Source organism: Mus caroli, unplaced genomic scaffold (assembly GCF_978045245.1).
Source record: "Mus caroli unplaced genomic scaffold, Mus_caroli_1 scaffold_4, whole genome shotgun sequence".
In the NCBI taxonomy this organism is placed as follows: domain Eukaryota; kingdom Metazoa; phylum Chordata; class Mammalia; order Rodentia; family Muridae; genus Mus; species Mus caroli.
In genome coordinates this window covers 112109037-112130715 of record NW_028227259.1, presented here as the reverse complement: position 1 = coordinate 112130715, position 21679 = coordinate 112109037, and the positions used below count along the sequence as shown (strand labels likewise).

The following is a 21679-nucleotide window of genomic DNA, read 5'->3' as shown; positions in this document are numbered from 1 at the left end:
TTCTTTAAACCTAAGATTATTTCAAATAATGTCTAATGTAAATTATATCTCATCATTTTTAGAAACTTAGAATTATGTAGACTTTTAAATATCCGTAACTAAAATAATTCACTGCTAGTTAAACTACAATTTATAAGAAACATTTTCCAGCTTTTGTGTCTAAGGCTGATCTTTTCATGTGTACATTTGTCCAATCTTGTCAGAAATGTCACTCTTTGTAAGTCAAACTTAGCCATGAAAAAAATGCTAGAAAAATAAGTCTTGACTTTTTTTCTTCCTCTGTACTTTTCAGAACACATATCTTATAGATACTCAAGTGTGTTTTCATTTTCTTCTGGTTACTAAAAAGGCTATTCAAACTTTGTGTTCATAACTTTAAGTTACAGGAAACGGTTTTGAGGATCCATCAGTTAGTTCCACACAGGTTAGTGTGATTTGTTTTTAGATGTTTCAAATGAGTCACCTCAAAGTCATGGAGAGGTTACCACTTACCACATCTTCTGTTCTGATTAACTTTTTTCTTGGGACTGCTTTGTAAATCAGTAGTAACTTATTAAAGTTAGTGCTTGTTCTCAATGTTTCAGTATCACTTCACTTATTAGCCAGGGTGCTCCCTGTCCTTGGGACTGCGCTGTAAGTCAGTAGTAACTTATTAAAGTTGGTGCTTGTTCTCTGTTTCAGCACCACTCGGCTCAGGGTGCAACCTGTCAACTGTCTTGCAGTCATCTAGTGCAGTTCCAATGCATAAGGCCTTTGGCTGTAGTAGACGAATTGAAAATAACCAATTAGAACAAAACAGTCCTCACTCTGCTGTAAGTTAATATTGTGGCCTCTCTGACCGTTGAACCTAATTTCATAATATAGCCATAAAATGTTATTTAACCTTTAAAATAGTTAAGAGATAGCTTTTTGAAAGTATTCTGTAGAACAAAGTAGTTTTGAAGGGCGAAAGAGCTTGGCTCTGCCTTTGTATGCTACAACCTCTTCTTTGGTAAGAGTTTTTTCTCTGTGTCTGTAACATAAAAAATACTTTAAAAATGTAAGCTCTACACTTGCATCTAAGACTAAGCAACCTGTGTTGTGTCATGACCCTGCTAATACCACAAACCTTCTGTAATACTACTCCCAGAGAAAACCCACATCCTATGTATAACCTTAGATTTATTTTGAAATCTTTATGAAGAGAACATGGGGGAGATTACTAATTGTTTCTGTTATTTCCTTTAGGGTTGTATATTTATTTATAACCAGTGTTTTTCATTTTAACCAACAGGACTAAAATAACAAGGTCTATTAAGTAATTATTTCAAATTCTAGAAGTAATATATAATTTTTTAAAATTAGATATTTTTTTATGTACATTTCAAATGTTATCCGGTTTCCTAGTTTCCCTTCTGAAAACCCCCTATCCCTTCCTCCCTCCCCCTGCTCACCACCCACCCACTCCTGCTTTCTGGCCCTGTCAGTCCCCTATACTGGGACATATAACTTTCACAGGACCAAGGTCCTCTTCCTATAAAATTTTAAAAATCATGTTTTAGGTGAAAATCTTGCTTGTATGTCAGGTATCTGAAGAAAACTCAGGACGGGGAGAGCCAGTGGACTCAGTAGCCAGCGCATACGTGTAATTCAGAAAGCATCAGCGTGGCCAGCACATTCATGCAATGGAGAATGCATGCTGACATGATGCTAGTAAAGTGCTGCAAGCGTGCACACTGAAGACCTCATTCTCCCTTGAGACATGGTCTTATGTAGCCCAGGCTGGCTTTGGATTCAAAATCCTTATGTCTCGGCTTGAGTGCTGAATTCAGGCATGTGCCACCATGGCTATCTCTGAACATTTGTAAACCTATTTTATTGATCACTGTTTACATTTTCTTTCTATTTTAGATTTATTTTGTGTTCTTTTTGATTTTTTTGTTTACTTTATTGCATGTGGGTGTGAATGTGGGTGTGTGTACACCACAGTATGCTGCACATAGAGAACATGGAGAAACTTTATGGACGCATTGCTTCCCTCTTTTAGCTCAAATTCAGGCTTTCCTACAAGCACTTTTATTTGCTGAGCCATCTTGCCAGCCTTCTTGATGCATAGCTATAAAATTACTTTGAGCACAATATTTTTATTTTGTTTTGATGGTGTGTATTTATGCATATATATTGTATGTATTTTAGTGTTAGAAATTGTACCAAGTTATGATTTTTTAAAAGATTTGTTGCTATGAGTACACTGTAGCGGTCTTCAGACACACCAGAAGAGGGCCTGTACATATAAAGAAGGGTACAGCACATGCGGGGATAGTTATTTCCAGCACAGCGGAATTTCTAGGGTGGTGATGTGATACTTAGAAATCTTTTTTTCAAAGATTTTTTTAAAAAAAGATTTATTTATTTATTTTATGTGTATGAGTACATTTCTTCAGACACAACAGAAGAGGGCATTGGATCCCATTACAGATGGTTGTGAGCCACCATGTGGTTGCTGGGAATTGAACTCAGGACCTTTGGAAGAGTAGTCAGTGCTCTTAACTGCTGAGCCATCTCTCCAGCCATTTTTTTTTAGATTTACTTATTTTATTTTATATGAGTACACTGTAGCTATCTTCAGACACACCAAAAAAGGACATCAGATCCCATTACAGATGGTTGTGAGCCACCATGTAGTTGCTGGGAATTGAACTCAAGATCTTTAAAAGAGCAGTCAGTGCTCTTAACTGCTGAGCCATCTCCAACCCCAAGTTACGATGTTTTTAACAATTGATAATCTTCCCCATCAATAGAATAGTTAGTCTTTGATATTCTCTGGATTCATACATATCTTTTAGAAAGAATAAATAGTTACAAGATATATTAAATGGAAAAGAGCAAACTCGAAACAGTATTTTACTATTTAGTGTGTTAAAAGTATATTATTATGGCTGTGTTTTATGCGTACTTATGTTAAATATATGCATATACACTTAATACATCTAAAAAGCATGCACATGGTGGAGGCATGAGAACTGGCTCAGCAGTTCGAGCACTTCTTGCTCTTCCAATGGAGTTTGGTTCCCAGCACACCTGTATTGGGCAGTTCATCATACCTGGAGGTAACTACAACTCACTCCAGAAAGTACCAGCACACATGCTGCATATGCAAATAGGAACATAAATTTTAATATTAAAATATACACATTTGTATATGTAATGTATATATTTACATAGTTACATAATAGACATATTTAAATAAATTTGGATGTAACAGTTCATTTTAAAAAGACAATGTGTTTGTCTTTAAATGAATTTGAAGTGTTTATAGTAAACCTCATTAAAAATGTTGCAGTATTGCCTCTTAGGCAAATAGAAAGCCAGATGATACAGAAGGAGTAGAGCCTAGGACACCTCTTTTTACAATATACGAACCACCTGATTGCTGTAACTGTTAAATATTAATACATTTAAGTTCTTTAAGGTAACCATTGCTAGAAAGAAAACAAGGATTATAACTTCCAAATGAAAGTAAAAGTAACAAAGTGTCTGTTACCAGCAAAGCCCCTAGCGTCTTGTCTCGGAAGTCCTTGGCTGTTTGGCTCCACCTGCTTCTCTGGTGCAGGCTAGCCATGTTTGCCTTCACAAGCAAGGTTCAGCCATAGCTGCCTTCATTTTTCTCTGCTGTGTTTGTTTATTTATTGAGAAAGTATCTCACTGTATAGCCTCGGCTGTCCTGGAACTCATTGTGTAGACCAGGCTGGCTTCAAACTCAGAGATCCACCAGCCTCTGCCTCCCGAGTGTTGGGATTAACGGTGTCTGTCCTCATGCCCACACCATGCCCAGCTGTTTTCATTTTATATGAAGGTTGTTGCTCTTGCTTTTCCTCATATTTGAAAGTCTTTGCTGTGTGATATTTTTCATGACTCTTTTTTACTATTTAAATTTCAGCCTAGAGTCTTCCAGTGACTCAGAGTTTCCCCCAAACCTGTATTAAAGCAGTCTGCTCCTCCCCTAGTTATTTTCAGCTCCTCATTACGTTCTGTGTTTGAGTTTGTGCTAGGATGTGCTGTGGCCTATGTGTAGGTCAGAAGACAATTTCAGGAGTCAGTTTCCACCTTTGAACTCTGAGGATTGAGACCAGTGTAGCAGCATGGCAGCACCTTTACCCGCTGAGCCAGTTTAAGGCTCAGTATTGAATTCTACAGGCTCTTCTCAGTGTTTGAGTGATTAACTGGTGCCCAGCATAGTGACCACACCTTTAATACCAGCACTCAGAGAGCAGGGCCCGCAGATCTCTAAGGTTGTTAAGCCCAATATGTTCTCCCGTCTCAAAAACAGACAAATCAACCAACCAACAAACAATCCTCAGATGTGTAAATTAGAACTTGGTGTCATTTAGTTCTGAATGCCTATTACATGCCAAGTCCCCCCACCTCCTAAATGGTATCTTGGATGTGCAGTCAAATGGCTATAATTCAGGAGTTAGGGGTAAGAAAATGTCCAGTTTGGACCAACCTAAGTTACATAGCCAACATCTGTCTCTAAGTCACACTTTGTATATAGCTCAGTCTAGTAGGATTACAGACATGTACCACATACCTAGCTTCCCAACCAGCCTTTTGATAATGCATTGTATTTAGTTTACTCTGGCTTCTCTCTGTTTTTGAAAAAGTGATTTTTAATTTAAAACTGTTTTATTTGGAGTTTTATTAGACTTCTGAGTACTGTTTTAACTGAATAACTCATAGCCTTAAAAGTTAAATTAAAAATGGGGCTGGTGAGATGGCTCAGTGGGTAAGAGCACCCGACTGCTCTTCCAAAGGTCCTGAGTTCAAATCCCAGCGACCACATGGTGGCTCACAACCATCCGTAACGAGATCTGGCGCCCTCTTCTGGAGTGTCTGAAGACAGCTACAGTGTACTTACATATAATAAATAAATCTTTAAAAAAAAAGAGTTATTTAAAAAAAATGTTAAATTAAAAATGTAGAGGGGTTATTGTAAATAAAACAAGGTTAAAAGTAGTAAAGTACCAGATATAAGTACAAATTTTGGGTTGACAGTAAATAGAGCATTTTTAGTCCTTTTGGGGGAGTTTGAGTAAGAATGAGTTTGATGGTATCATGGATTGCTAATTTAGAGATTTGTAATGTATGTAGGTCAAGTTATAAAGAACAGTTTCTTGTCCTCAGACAATGCATGATGAAGTTGTAGTAGTAAATGTCATAATATCTGCTTTTTCTGTCCAGTGGGTTACAAAAATCTCTGTGCATAATATATAGGTGGAGAAATAAAGAAAACAATTGAGATAAAAATGCTTATTGCATAGAGCTAAATAGCATAGAGAGGCTGTGTGGTCCTTCTGTCGGTTTGAGAATGTTGAGAAGTAAGAAGGATGGGGAAGTTCAGGCAGATGGGAATGGACGACTAGGTGACTAGGTGACTAGGTGACTAGGTGACTAGGCGCAGGGTCCTTTGCCTCCTGGTCTTTTGAGGTTTTTGTTACCTGGACTCTTGCTTCTGATAGACCATTTATGAGCTAATGGGTCAAAAATTTTAAAAACTTTGTTGTCTGTGTAGAATATTTTAAAACCTGTAGGTTGGAACAGGGCTTTTTAAAATCAGCAATCTTCCTGTCTAAGGAAGTGCCCTTCCTGTGGCAAGATAGGGTAAGTTATAACCAACACTGAAACAGATAAAGAAACAAACAAGAATGGCCTGTCAGGCATACCCATTGCAATTTATCTTAAGAACTGATCTGGCTAAACTTGTAGATCCCAGCAAGTGTGAGGTGCCCGTCTTCCTTCTCTTGTGTCCCAGCGTTTTGAGTTAGTCGTGTTAGCCGCATTTTTCCAGCCACTTCTCACAGCAGCTAGATGCCATCACTCTCCTGCGTTTGCTGCACTGTGACATGCAAACATTGTCCCTTACAACATTTTCCTAAGTTTCTGGCTTGATGAAGCACACTCAGTTTTCAGTTTGGAATGGTGTGTTGGAGGGCGACAGATGTGAGTATCCTCGTGAATAGAACATCTGCTCTCTGTCTGGACCTGATACACAGCTGCACACCCTTGTTTCCTCACTTCCAGTGACCCATCTAAGTGTGACACATCCTTAGCACATTCTGTCTCTTCCTCATGCTTCCTCTGATTAGAGCTTCCTGTGATTACGGGATAAAATAAGTAAGTCTGGCTGAAACGTCAGTGTCACATCTTAGTACAGCGTCCATCTAAGATGTATTGGTGTGTGCTGTTTACTTACTGCATCTGTCTGTCATGTGAGTTAGAAAATTACACAATTTCCTTCATTCGTTATCATTTCTCTCTATAGACACTGATGCTTTTCTATGGTCAGAGAATTATTTTGTTGCTTACCAAATCTTTGATTTTTCTTCATTTTTTAGAATAGTTCTTAATTTTTCGTCACAAGATTCTTATGTCTGGACTTATATCCTAAATAGTTTTTTTAGTTCCTCATACATTAACAAATTTTACTATTTTTAGGGTGGCACACACCTTTAATCCCAACACCCAGGAGGCAAAGGCAGGGGGATCTCTGAGTTTCAGGCTATAGAACTAGTTCCAGGCCAGCAACGACTACACAAAGAAACCCTGTCAAAAGCTGGGCTAACTAGGAAAGAAATTGGAGTTAAAAATTGAGCTAACTTCTGAAGAGAGGATCTGAGCAGCTAAAACCAACACGGAAAAAACCGTGAAGCGAAACTGGCAGCGGAATTGAAGGAGTAAATTAAAGACCCCGACAGCTTTTTCTATTTGTGTTCTTAAATGTGTCTACTCTGGAAATGTGCAGACTGGGGAAATACGTTGATGAATCCTGGCAATTTATTGTTGTGGCAGGCAGTAAAACACTTATCTTGTAATCTCATTTATTTGTAAAATTACACTAACATCTGTAATGGGATATTATTTGATTTGGTTTTTCATTGGTTGAGACAGAACTTAATATGTAGCTTGCATGACATAGAACTCAGCGATCTCTTGGAGCAAGCACTGCCCATCTGGCAGGGATTGTGTGAGACCCTTGGGAAATAACATATGATCATCCTGTCTTAAAATTAGATATTTTATGTATATAAATGGCATATACTTAGAATTTCTAAATTAATGTTTGAAATTAAGAATTTTCAAAGGTAGTTGAAGCCAGGCCATTTCATACATAGGTCTTCACACTGAATATTTCACAATTTCTCCTGGTATAGCTTTCAAAGCATACTTTCAAACCCCAATCTAAGATGTTTAGAATTCAGAACATGAGTGTATTTTCAGTCTCTCTGTTTATAAAACTCCCAGTGATAGTATATCATCATCTTTGACATCACTGTTTAAACTATCTCCAGCTTAGTTTATAGTATTATATTCAGTTACTAACAAAAACTTGAGAAATTTTAGAGTATTCTTTTTATTAAGCTAACAGAAAATCAACTTAAATTGGCTTAAGTAATAAAGATTTATTTACCCTTATAACTGAGAAGTCAAGAGGTAGAGTGGGCTGCAGGAGTCTTTGATTTGAAATCCCAATTGCAGTTAACCATGGTTCTGTAGGCTCTGCCTTCTTAGTCATTTTAGCCTCTAGAGGTGTTCCTGTGGTGCTGAGGTGGCCGACAGCCGAGCTTTGTATCTGTGTGCTATAGTGTCTCCCTCATCCACAGTCACATGCGATTAGAATAAACTCTGCTTGTCGCAGCATAGCAATGTTCAGATTGGTTAATTTTGGAGCATTTTGGATTTTGGACTTATTTTTTCTTTAAATTAGGGGAACTTAGCTTGTATGATCAGTAATAAACTGTATAAACTAAGACGTTAACTTCTTTAGTGTGTCTCAGTTGTTGTTATTTTTAATAGATTCTGAAGCTTGAACGCAGGTCCTTGTGCAGTGCAAGCACTCAGCACTAAGTGGCTAGCCCCAGAATCTATTTCAGAGCAGACTGTTATACATCTCTGTCATATTTGAAGAAGATTCTATGATCTTCACCTGTTCCCATTATGTAGTGTGAGTGGGATTAGCATCATGTCCGACCCGGAAGGTTGGCTGTGACCGGAAGGTTGGCTGTGAGAGTCTAGACCAGATCATCACGTGTAGTTTGCAGTGATTGCTCAAATAGTGTGACTTTCAAATTTTTTGATGCAAGTTTTGGACTATCTTCTTCTTCTGGGCATTTGATACAGATTGGATATCTTCAATTTGAAAATCTAAAATAAACTTTTTTGAAGCTGGCACAGTACAACAAATGGAAAATTCTATGCATAACCTACAAATCTCAATCAATGTAAATGCATTAAACATTTGAGAAGTATTTTCCGCATATGTAAAGGAGTGTATAAGGTACTCATGAGCTGGGTGTGCTGATTTACTCTGTAATCCTAGCACTTAGGGAACTGAGGCAGGAGATCACAAACACAAGGCATGGGCTTCAATAGTCTGCTTAACTTAGCAAGAACCATCTCAAAAGGAAAACAAAAGTAGGCAGGGGACAGAATAGCTCAGTGGGAGAGCACCTTCTCCCATGTAAGGGCATAGGGAGAGCACCTTCTCCCATGTAAGGCATAGGGAGAGCACCTTCTCCCATGTAAGGCCATAGAGAGAGCACCTTCTCCCATGTAAGGGCATAGGGAGAGCACCTTCTCCCATGTAAGGCATAGGGAGAGCACCTTCTCCCATGTAAGGGCATAGGGAGAGCACCTTCTCCCATGTAAGGCATAGGGAGAGCACCTTCTCCCATGTAAGGCCATAGAGAGAGCACCTTCTCCCATGTAAGGGCATAGGGAGAGCACCTTCTCCCATGTAAGGCATAGGGAGAGCACCTTCTCCCATGTAAGGCATAGGGAGAGCACCTTCTCCCATGTAAGGGCATAGGGAGAGCACCTTCTCACATGTAAGGCATAGAGAGAGCACCTTCTCCCATGTAAGGCATAGGGAGAGCACCTTCTCCCATGTAAGGCCATAGGGAGAGCACCTTCTCCCATGTAAGGGCATAGGGAGAGCACCTTCTCCCATGTAAGGCATAGGGAGAGCACCTTCTCCCATGTAAGGGCATAGGGAGAGCACCTTCTCCCATGTAAGGGCATAGGGAGAGCACCTTCTCCCATGTAAGGCATAGGGAGAGCACCTTCTCCCATGTAAGGGCATAGGGAGAGCACCTTCTCCCATGTAAGGCATAGGGAGAGCACCTTCTCCCATGTAAGGGCATAGGGAGAGCACCTTCTCCCATGTAAGGCATAGGGAGAGCACCTTCTCCCATGTAAGGCCATAGAGAGAGCACCTTCTCACATGTAAGGGCATAGGGAGAGCACCTTCTCCCATGTAAGGGCATAGGGAGAGCACCTTCTCCCATGTAAGGCATAGGGAGAGCACCTTCTCCCATGTAAGGCCATAGAGAGAGCACCTTCTCACATGTAAGGGCATAGGGAGAGCACCTTCTCCCATGTAAGGGCATAGGGAGAGCACCTTCTCCCATGTAAGGGCATAGGGAGAGCACCTTCTCCCATGTAAGGCATAGAGAGAGCACCTTCTCCCATGTAAGGCATAGAGAGAGCACCTTCTCCCATGTAAGGCATAGGGAGAGCACCTTCTCCCATGTAAGGCATAGGGAGAGCACCTTCTCCCATGTAAGGCATAGAGAGAGCACCTTCTCCCATGTAAGGCATAGGGAGAGCACCTTCTCCCATGTAAGGGCATAGGGAGAGCACCTTCTCCCATGTAAGGCATAGGGAGAGCACCTTCTCCCATGTAAGGCATAGGGAGAGCACCTTCTCCCATGTAAGGGCATAGGGAGAGCACCTTCTCCCATGTAAGGCATAGGGAGAGCACCTTCTCCCATGTAAGGGCATAGGGAGAGCACCTTCTCACATGTAAGGGCATAGGGAGAGCACCTTCTCCCATGTAAGGGCATAGGGAGAGCACCTTCTCACATGTAAGGGCATAGGGAGAGCACCTTCTCCCATGTAAGGCATAGGGAGAGCACCTTCTCACATGTAAGGCATAGAGAGAGCACCTTCTCCCATGTAAGGCATAGGGAGAGCACCTTCTCCCATGTAAGGCATAGGGAGAGCACCTTCTCCCATGTAAGGCCATAGGGAGAGCACCTTCTCCCATGTAAGGCATAGGGAGAGCACCTTCTCCCATGTAAGGGCATAGGGAGAGCACCTTCTCCCATGTAAGGGCATAGAGAGAGCACCTTCTCCCATGTAAGGGCATAGGGAGAGCACCTTCTCCCATGTAAGGCATAGGGAGAGCACCTTCTCCCATGTAAGGGCATAGGGAGAGCACCTTCTCCCATGTAAGGCATAGAGAGAGCACCTTCTCCCATGTAAGGCATAGGGAGAGCACCTTCTCCCATGTAAGGCATAGGGAGAGCACCTTCTCCCATGTAAGGGCATAGGGAGAGCACCTTCTCCCATGTAAGGCATAGGGAGAGCACCTTCTCCCATGTAAGGCATAGAGAGAGCACCTTCTCCCATGTAAGGCATAGGGAGAGCACCTTCTCCCATGTAAGGGCATAGGGAGAGCACCTTCTCCCATGTAAGGGCATAGGGAGAGCACCTTCTCCCATGTAAGGCATAGGGAGAGCACCTTCTCCCATGTAAGGGCATAGGCATAGGAGCAAACCAAAGTGCAAAAATTTTAAATACATAAATAAATTTCATGTTGTGACTTGTGTTTTGCCTCAAAGATGTCTCATTATGTGTATGTAAATATTTCAAAAATACAGAACACTTCTGGTTACAAAAATTTTAAAGAGGGTATAGCTTAATCTCTATAGCTTTTCATATTACATTCCCAGGAAAATACAATAAAAGTAGCATTTACTACTGGAACACGATGTCAATTTTTTTCTATTTCTGTGTGTATGTGCTGGGGAGCTAACCCAAGGCTTCTTCCCAGATGGTAAATAACTGGTGTGTTACTGAGTTGTGTTAAACTCCCAGCCTTCAAAAGGTAGACACCCCCCTCCAACACGTACACCCCACCTCCGTGACAGGATTTATTTGGCCCAGGCAGGCCTTACACTAATGATACTCTTGCTCCCAGCTGCCCAGTGCTAGGATTATAGACATGAGCCACCATGCGTAGTACAAAAGGTAGATTTCAAATGCAAAGTCAACAAACCATTGGAGGATAGGTATTTTTTCACTGATATAAATGAAGTATGGTATAAAGGGTATGTGCCTTCTTAGCAGGTGGTGTGAGGGAAGGAGGGATGAATTGTTTTGTGTTAGAGTGATTTCTTTCCTCTAAGTACTATGAAAATGTACAAATGTAGACCGTGAAAACACTGTAATTAACACACCCAAGTCACTGTCCTTATTCTGTAATGTTGCATTATCAGATACTCGTCTCTCTGTTACTTTAGCCTTCTTACTTTTTGATGCATTTCAGAATAAGTTATATTATTCTTTGCTCCTGAACACTTAAGCACACATATTGTTAGCAAAGTGATTTTTGACCTTTTGGTTAAAAGCTTTATACATACGGAATCTTCAGCTTTTTTTTGTTTTTGTTTTTCAAGACAGGGTTTCTCTGTATAGCCCTGGCTGTCCTGGAACTCAGAAATCCGCCTGCCTCTGCCTCCCAAGTTGCCGGGATTAAAGGCGTGCGCCACCACTCTTCAGCTTAAGGCTTAATTCAAATCCTGACGTAGATGCTGTCATGGTAAAGCTAATGGGGTGTGTGTGTGCATCTGTGCCTGTTAGAACCACTACTTCACCCTCTGAAGCTTCATTTATGATCTGACATGAGGTGCATGTGCAAGGTCTCCTTGGTGAATTACATAGAGTGTTGATGCACTGAGCCTCTTTCTTCACCAATTATTTTGACTTAGTAAACCAGTGAGCTGGCAATCTGTTGTTATCAGCTAGACCAAAAGAAAACCTCAAGAATGCAAGTCTCTGGTAAATTTATTAGTGTAGCTGACATTTCCCACTTTCTTATCAGAAACAAACATATGACACTACTTGAAATTAGGAAGCCATAAAAATACTGAGAAGAATCTTAAACATTAGATAATTGAATGAACTAACTGTTTAAGAAGTGATATGAAGTTAATGTGTAATTCTTAGAATAATTAGGTCTTTAATATATTTTACATTGTGAATTCTGCTTTTATACTGAAAGACGGTATTTACTAAAAAGCCTAAAAGTAGTATTTAAATGAAAGTCTGTTTGCACAACATAAAAAAAATCAAAATTGGGTTGGTGAGATGGCTCAGTGGGTAAGAGCACCCGACTGCTCTTCCAAAGGTCCAGAGTTCAAATCCCAGCAACCACATGGTGGCTAACAACCATCCGTAATGAGATCTGGCGCCCTCTTCTGGAGTGTCTGAAGACAGCTGCAGTGTACTTACATATAATAAATAAATAAATCTTAAAAAAAAAAAAATCAAAATTTTGTACAAGGTCATTTATACACTTCTCATTAAATAGCATTTAGGATATTTCTGACTCTTTGTTTCCACTTTTAAAGTATCATTGATCTCTCCTTATGTTTTTGGTTGTGAGCCTAGCCTTTAATGGCTGAGCATCTCTCCAGCCCTCGCTGATCTCTCCTTAAGTGGTGGATTGACTCCAGATACTCAGGCAGAGCCCTTTGACAGGTGTGTGAAGTATACTGGGTGCTGCTGGTGGTGAGAAGTATTCTGAGATGAAAGTGGAGCTGCTTAATTCTTTTCCCTGGATTGACCCTGCATGCATTAACAGTTGTTACTTATTTCCAAGACATCTTTAAATGTAAATATTTTATGTACCATATTCATTTGACTTAATTGAATATAGCATTTTTTTTTCCTGGAAATTTCTTTTGTCCAGAGAGTACAAATTCAAGGAGCATGTTTTTATTTTATTTTAAGTTTTTATTGTGTCATTGTTTGGTTTTGTGATACTGAGGACTGAACCTAGGACTTCACGTGCACTAGGCCCCACTGAGGTTTGTCTGCAGCCTTTGTGTTTTTGTTCATTTGTTTGGGGGTTTTGTTGTTTTTGGGGGGGAGTTCACACACATTTTGGATGGCTTTTTTTGTTAAAATATTTCCATCTTTTTAATTTAAAAATTGTTTTAGATTTGTTTATTTTTATTTCATGAGTGTCTTGCCTGCCTGTATGTATGTAGACCACATGTTTGTATGCTGCCTATGAAGATCAGATTCCCTGGAACTGGAGTTACAGGTGCTCAGAACTGCTGAGCCCTCTCTTCAGCCCCTGCAGCATTTTAAAAATCAGCTATATCTAGGATTCTCAATGCCCACCCTGAGCAAATTTAACAGGAGCATCACAGTTAATTATCTCTTTCTAGAGTTGGAGAACTTTTTCTGATTCTGATTTCAGGTATAACTTGAACTCCAGTTGGGTGTTTTTGACTAGGCACTGGCTTTTATAATTGGTAGTAAAACAACTGCCTGAGAAAATAATTATATAAATGGCCTTGAAATTTGAGGGTAATATTGCCATCAGAGGATCTGTTTGATAATTAATTTTAAGACTTTTTCAAGGGTTATTTTATGTGGTCTGTGGTTTGTCGGCACCCATTAGGCATGTTTTAGAAACACTCAGTTTAATGCATTTTGAATTCCTTTCCAGTAATAGAATGGATTTGTTAAAAATTTAGCTAACTAAACTGCTGCCCTAGGTCTTAAAATATCTTAGCTCATGAAGTAAAAGTCCACTGATTTTCCTTTGTTGTATTGTCACAAAACAGAAAGAAGAAGGCAAGCTCCAAGGACAGCTTAACAGGTCTGACTCTAACCAGTACATTAGGGAACTGAAGGACCAGATAGCAGAGCTGACTCATGAGGTGAGTGATAAATGCTGGTCTTCACATATTTCTTGCTTCCTTCCTCTCTTAATGTCACACTTTATGACTGACCTTTTCATGCTAAATGTTTCTATGAATAAATAATTATCATCAAGAGCACCTTAGAAGATTGCCTTTATAAGCAAAGATTTTTGTGCTCAAATATTAAGGTTTTGTCTTCCCTAAGCCTTTAATAATAACTTTAAATGGTCAGTCCCCAACATGGATCTTATTGTTTACTGTGATCTGAAAATTCTTGGTGGTTGCCATGCGTATTAAACTTTTCCTTACACCTAACTGACTAGAGTTGGTGGGGGGAAATATCTTTTCCCTCCGGCCTCCATTCCCCTTCATGGTGTTCTTACTGAGATTGCAAAAAAGGATACTTGCATGAGATCAGTTGAAGGGATTTCTTAGTATTTGAATGCTTTTTAAACTTGCACCTTGAATCTCTGACATTCAGCCAGTGAAATTTGTCAGAATTTGACTAGCTCTTAGGCTAATTTAAATTACTTAAACTAATCCCTTGTGACGGGAGAGAACCTGTTTATTGGTCCCATTCTTTACTATTCTCTCATGATACATATTCAGCAATACAGGTAAAACTGTGTCTCTTATTTTGAATCTTAGTAAAGTAATGTTTATTTATAGTAAAGACATTTGACAGGATAGCATAAACTTGATTTGCTATAAAGAACAAAGAAGAAAGGAGGCTCCTTGGCCACTAGATGAATCTAAACCTCAAAGGAACAAGTATGGACATTGCCCTTTCCTGGACTGACATCCTTCAGTTAAAGGCAGAGTGTTGGTGAAATAACTTCCTGCAGAGACTTAGTCTAAGTGAATTACCAGTGAAGAAGAAGCAAAACTGAAAACAAATTGGATAGAGTCACATTTGGGTCACTTCAGTTTTCTTTGTCATAGGAACATTCCTATCAATATTAGTATAAATATTATATGATAGTATCAATAATATATTAGTATTAATTATATTAGAATTATTATAAATAATTAATTAGTATTATAATATTAGTATTATGATCCATGGTGATATTTGAAGAGCAGCTTTTATGTATAATCTTTTTTAAAAAAATTTATTAGGTATTTTCTTCATTTACATTTCCAATGCTATCCCAAAAGTCCCCCATACCCTCTCCCCCACTTCCCTACCCACCCACTCCCACCTTGGCCCTGGCATTCCCCTGTACTGAGGCATATAAAGTTTGTAAGACCAATGGGCCTCTCTTTCCAATGATGGCCGACTAGGCCATCTTCTGATACATATGCAGCTAGAGCTCCGGGGTATACTGGTTAGTTCATATTGTTGTTCCACCTATAGGGTTGCAGATCTCTTTAGCTCCTTGGGTACTTTCTCTAGCTTCTCCATGGGGGGGGGGGGGGGCTGTGATCCATCCAATAGCTGACTGTAAGCATCCACTTCTGCGTTTGCTAGGCCCTAGCACAGCCTCACAAGAGACAGCTATGTCTGGGTCCTTTCAGCAAAATCTTGCTAATGTATGCAATGGTGTCAGCATGGTGTCAGCGTTAGGAGGCTGATTATGGGATGGATCCCCAGGTATGGCAGTCTCTAGATGGTCCATCCTTTCGTCTCAGCTCCAAATTTGTCTCTGTAATTCCTTCCATGGGTGTTTTGTTCCCAATTCTAAGGGGCAAAGTGTCCACACTTTGGTCTTTGTTCTTCTTCTTTTTTTTTTTTTTTTCATATTTTTATTTGCTTTGATTTTTCTTTTTTTTTTAATTTTTAATATTTTTTATTACATATTTTCCTCAGTTACATTTCCAATGCTATCCCAAAAGTCCCCCATAGCGCCCCCCACTTCCCTACCCACCTGTACTGGCTATTTTTGTGTCAACTTGACACAGCTGGAGTTATCACAGAGAAAGGAGCTTCAGTTGAGGAAATGCCTCCATGAGATCCAACTGTAAGGCATTTTCTCAATTAGTGATCAAGGGGGAAAGGCCCCTCTTGTGGGTGGGACCATCCCTGGGCTGGTAGTCTTGGTTCTATAAGAGAGTAGGCTGAGTAAGCCAGAGGAGGCAAGCCAGTAAAGAACATCCCTCCATGGCCTCTGCATCAGCTCCTGCTCCCTGACCTGTCTGAGTTCCAGTCCTGACTTCCTTTGGTGATGAACAGCAGTATGGAAGTGTAAGCTGAATAAACCCTTTCCTCCCCAACTTGCTTCTTGGTCATGATGTTTGTGCAGGAATAGAAACCCTGACTAAGACAAATTGGTACCAGCAGAGTGGGGTATTCCTGTGACAACCTGACCATGTTTTGGGGAGGACTGTGGAAGGACTTTGGAACTTTGGGCTTGAAGATCCATTCGTTGTTAAGAGCTCTGTCAGATGTTGTGTAGGAGCTTGGAAGATAATGCTGAGAACAGTGCAGAAGATGGAGGCCTGGTTTGTGAAATTTCAGAGGGAAAATTAAAGACTCTCTTCAGGGCCATTGCTGTTTTTATTGTGAAGATTTTGTAGTTCTGGTTAGCTGGGGCTGAAGAATCAGCTGTGATTAACAAGATACCAGAACTACTAAAGCAAAAACTTTGCATTACTGGGACTATTGATGCTGGTTAGCTGGAGCTAAGAAATTAGCGGTGATTAAGAAGAGACCAGCATCGTTGAGGTGACATCTTCTGGGAAGTGTTTTCTGAAAGCACAAAGAGGCTGTGTTCCAGAGATAGGCAAGGTTGTACTCCTTCTGCAGTGGGACTTGGTAATGTGTAAGGGTCACCCAGGTGGTACTGGTTTTGAAGGCATGAAGGGGGTCACACAGCAGCTCAGGCTTGGCACTGTGAGAGGCCATGGAAGGCCATTGGTGAAGGTGCAGCCCCAGTTGTAATTGAAGGCCCAGGACTGAAGGGGTCACGCAGTGTTTTGGAGATGCCAGTACCACGAGATGACCACCAAGAGCAGCAGCAGCAGTGGAGTACAGGCATCTGGAGCCCAGAGGACGATGCGTGTACTACAAAGGGCATGGCTGGAGAAGTGACCCAAGCCCTTGGAGGAGTCCAGAAGATCGTGAGTTGGATCCCAGACGTTGGACGGTTGGAGATTGATTTTTGCTTTGATTGTGACTGTGCCCTGATATTTTCCCTCTTGAAGGAAGAAACTGTTTTAGTGGAGCCCACAGTTAAGAGACTTTTAATTGTAAAAAGACTTTGGATTTTAAAAGAGATGGATATTTTAAAGAGATTGGAATTTTAAGAATATGTAAAGACTGTGGGACTTTTAAAGTTATTTAGATCTTGGGGCTGAATAAGAATGTAAGGGTTGAGGCTTACTAGTGATGTGTTTGTGTGTCAAGTTGACAAGGGGTCAATTGTACTGGCTATTTTTGTGTCAACTTGACACAGCTGGAGTTATCACAGAGAAAGGAGCTTCAGTTGAGGAAATGCCTCCATGAGATCCAACTGTAAGGCATTTTCTCAATTAGTGATCAAGGGGGAAAGGCCCCTCTTGTGGGTGGGACCATCCCTGGGCTGGTAGTCTTGGTTCTATAAGAGAGTAGGCTGAGTAAGCCAGAGGAGGCAAGCCAGTAAAGAACATCCCTCCATGGCCTCTGCATCAGCTCCTGCTCCCTGACCTGTCTGAGTTCCAGTCCTGACTTCCTTTGGTGATGAACAGCAGTATGGAAGTGTAAGCTGAATAAACCCTTTCCTCCCCAACTTGCTTCTTGGTCATGATGTTTGTGCAGGAATAGAAACCCTGACTAAGACACCACCCATTCCCATTCTTTTGGCCCTGGCATTCCCCTATATTGGGGCATATAAAGTTTGCAAGTCCAATGGGCCTCTCTTTCCATTGATGGCCGACTAGGCCATCTTTCGATACATATGCAGCTAGAGACAAGAGCTCCGAGGTGCTGGTTAGTTCATAATGTTGTTCCAACTATAGGGTTGCAGATCCCTTTAGCTCCTTGGGTACTTTCTCTAGCTTCTCCATTGGGAGCCCTGTGATACATCCAATAGTTGACTGTGAGCATGCACTCCTGTGTTTGCTAGGCCCCTGGGTCTTTGTTCTTCTTGAGTTTCATGTGTTTTACAAATTGTATCTTATATCTTGGGTATTCTAAGTTTCTGGGCTAATATCCACTTATTAGTGAGTACATATCATGTGAGTTTTTTGTGATTGGGTTACCTCACTCAAGATGATGCCCTCCAGGTCCATCCATTTGCCTAGGAATTTCATAAATTCATTCTTTTTAATAGCTGAGTAGTACTCCATTGTGTAAATGTACCACATTTTCTGTATCTATTCCTCTGTTGAGGGACATCTGGGTTCTTTCCAGCTTCTGGCTATTAAAATAAGGCTGCTATGAACATAGTGGAGCATGTGTCCTTGTTATATGTTAGAGCATCTTTGGGGTATATGCCCAGGAGTGGTATAGCTGGGCCCTCAGGTATTACTATGTCCAATTTTCTGAGGAACTGTCAGACTGATTTCCAGAGTGGTTGTACAAGCTTGCAATCCTACCATCAATGGAGGAATGTTCCTCTTTTTCCACATCCTCGCCAGCATCTGCTGTCACCTGAGTTTTTGTTCTTAGCCATTCTGATTGGTGTGAGGTGGAATCTCAGGGTTGTTTTGATTTGCATTTCCCTGGTGACTAAGGATGTTGAACATTTCTTTAGGTGCCTCTTGGCCATTTGAGGTTCCTCAGTTGAGAATTCTTTGTTTAGCTGTGTACCCCATTGTTTAATAGGGTAATTTGGTCCTCTGACTTCTTGAGTTCTTTGTATATATTGAATATTAGCCCTCTACTGGATGTAGTATTGGTAAAGATCGTTTCTCAATCTGCCTGTTGCTATTTTGTCCTATTGACAGTGTCCTTTGCCTTATAGAAGCTTTACAGTTTTATGAAGTCCCATTTGTCTTTAGTTGATCTTAGAGCCTGAGTCATTGGTGTTCTGTTAGGAAATTTTCCCCTGTGCTGATGTGTTCAAGGCTTTTCCCCACTTTCTCTTCTATTAGATTCAGTGTATCTGGTTTTATGTAGAGGTTCTTAATCCACTTGGACTTGAGCTTTTTACTAGGAGATATGAATGAATCAGTTTGCATTCTTCTACTTGCTGTCTGCCACTTGAACCAGCACCATTTATTGAATATGCTGTCTTTTTTCCACTGGATGGTTTTGGCTTCTTTGGTGACCATAGGTGTGTGGGTTTAATTCTGGGTCTTCAATTCTATTCCATTGATCTACCTGCCTGTTTCTGTACCGATACCATGCCGTTTTTATCACTATTCTTTGTAGTAGAGCTTGAGGTCAGGGATAGTGATACCCATAGAAGTTCTTTTATTGTTGAGAATAGTGTTCATTATCCTGGGTTTTTTGTTATCTCAAATGAATTTGAGAATTACTCTTTTTATCTCTGTGAAGAATTGAGTTGGAATTTTGATGGGGATTGCATTGAATCTGTAGATTGCTTTTGGTAAGATGGCCATTTTTACTATGTTAATCTTGCTGATCCATAAGCATGGGAGATCTTTCCATCTTCTGAGGTCTTCTTTGATTTCTTTCTTCAGAGACTTGAAGTTCTTGTCATACAGATCTTTCACTTGCTTGGTTAGAGTCACACCAAGATATATTTTATATTACTTGTGACTATTGTGAAGGGTGTCATTTCCCTAATTTCTTTCTCAGTCCATTTATCCTTTGAGTAGAGAGGAAGGCTACTAAGTTGTTTGAGTTAGCTTTATATCCAGCTACTTTGCTGAAGTTGTTTATCAGCTGTAGGAGTTCTCTGGTGGAATTTTTGGAGTCACTTAAGCTTACTGACTTATCATCTGCAAATAGTGATATCTTAACTTCTTCCTTTTTAATTCCCTTTGACCTCCTTTTGTTTTCTAATTGCTCTACTAGAATTTTGGGTACTATATTGAATAGATTGGGAGAGAGTGAGCAGCCTTGTCTGGTCCCTGCCTTTTTAATAAGAAATTTTTTTGCTTGTACTGATGGCTGCTAATGAAGTTAATGATAACTTTTGAAGTCTATGACCATTTTAATGTTTTAAATTAATATGTAAGTTATAAGTTGTGATTTGTTTTTACAGTAGAAAAAGACTAGTTTTCCCAATGTAGCAGCTTCTGATTAGGAAATATACCCTTAAAATAACCTTTCTTTTCAGTGAATCAATGTACCAAGCAGGGGCTCACACCAGCCTCAGAGCAAGTAGGCTTTTTGTGTGTGTCTAAACAGTGCCCTGAACAGAGTGAACAATCTTGTTTGTACACCTGTGAAAGTTACCTTGAGATCCTTAAATATCTACTGTGGATTCTAAATTTTATAACTCACACACACATATAAACATACAATTATATTGTACCAAGTGTAATTTTTTCCTCAGGTGAAAACTCATGGTTTAATAATGTCTTATTTTTAAAAGCTGGTTATTCCTATTCTTTGCCTCACTTCTGCTTTTTCCCTTTGACTATTATGCCAGTTTTTCCAGACACATCGTTAAAGCAGAGAGAAGGAAGATATTTGGTTCTCATGAATTATTTGGTTTATTTGGTTTTTAACAGCAGTTCAGGATCTATCTATCTATCTATCTATCTATCTATCTATCTATCTATCTATCTATCTATGTGAAGAGGGGGTTTTAGTTTAGTTTTTGTTCCAGGCTGTGCATGGCTTTGTTCTCTATTGTTCTAGAGATGATTAGAGAGCTCATCTTGTGTTTTAGGTTTGTCTTTGACACTGATCCTGAGACCTTAAAATGCCAGCTCATTTGATATATTCATCCAGTTAGCAAATATTAGGACCTGATTTTGGAACCCAACATCCATGTTATAGAAAAACAAAACAAAACAGGTGTGGTTATGTACTCTGAGGGTGGAGACAGGTGTGTTTCTGTTGGGTGTTGGCCTCCTGCCAACCTCCAGGTTCAGAGAGAGATCTTCTCTCAAAGGAATAAGGTAGAGGTGATAAAGCAACACTGATGTCCTCTTCTGGCCTCTTTGTGCATGTGGTACCCCACACCCCATACACACTCCTCCACTCTGCGACTACCTGTGCTGTATATGAGAGGAGGAGTAGAAAACAGCCAGGGAAAGGACAGCATGGCATGTTTCAGGTAAAGAGGCATATATGCGAGAGGATTGCTAGGGCAAGTGCTCACAGCAGAGACCAGGAGGACTACAGAAGCAGTCGGAGATCAGAGTGAGGCCCTGAAACCAGGCCAGGACGGCATGGCTCCCTTGTTTATCCTTTAGACCAGACTGGCCTTGAATGAGGGAGACCTGCAGGCCTCTGCTCCTCCAGTACTAGGATTAAAGGCATGCACCTCCACGCCTAGCAAGCAACTTAATGTTTGTGTTACTTTTAAAAAATAAATAATGCAGTGCTAGTCCCCCCACCCCCACCCCCACCCCCAAAATAAGAACATTTGCTGAGTATCAGTTAAAGGAGCTTTGGTTAAAAATGAACTACCGGCTCTCAGATTTACTAAAGCACAAAGTTTTTAACTATGACTAGAGGTTTTTAAGGCAGTGAATCATGTGCTTTTCATAAACAGTATCTCACAGATGCAGTTGGACACGAGATAATCAGATTTTCTCTCCCCACAAACAGAACAGCTGGAAATGTCTACCAGTGTACGTGTCACAGACTCTGCTGTTCTGCTGCCTGTCTGATTTAAGTTGTGGTCAGTGTGAGGAACCTGTGAGGTGATAAGATAGCATTCATGAGGTCATGTGGTTTGCAAGTACCCAATCTTCACTGAGCAGCCTGCATGTCTCAAGACAAAGAGGAGTAGGATGCTGACCTGGCCAGGGGAAGGGGTGCTACGAGTTTTAAAGTTATGTTATCAGGAGCTGCAGCGCCTGAAAGTAAATGAGCACTGCAAGTCATTCATGGGCCTCCTTCACCCTCAGCCCTCAGC

At 40.5% G+C, this 21679-nt stretch overlaps 1 protein-coding gene across 5 annotated transcripts in view; it reads left to right on the top strand.

The window, feature by feature from the left end:
- Positions 1-21679, top strand: part of Evi5 (ecotropic viral integration site 5) — a 147451-nt gene that overhangs the window by 109156 nt on the left and 16616 nt on the right. For all 5 annotated transcript variants that reach the window (XM_029477109.2, XM_029477107.2, XM_029477108.2 and 2 more), the window contains one exon: positions 13680-13775. In XM_029477109.2, coding sequence (XP_029332969.2) covers positions 13680-13775 — 96 coding nt within the window. The remainder of the gene's footprint in view (positions 1-13679; positions 13776-21679) is intronic.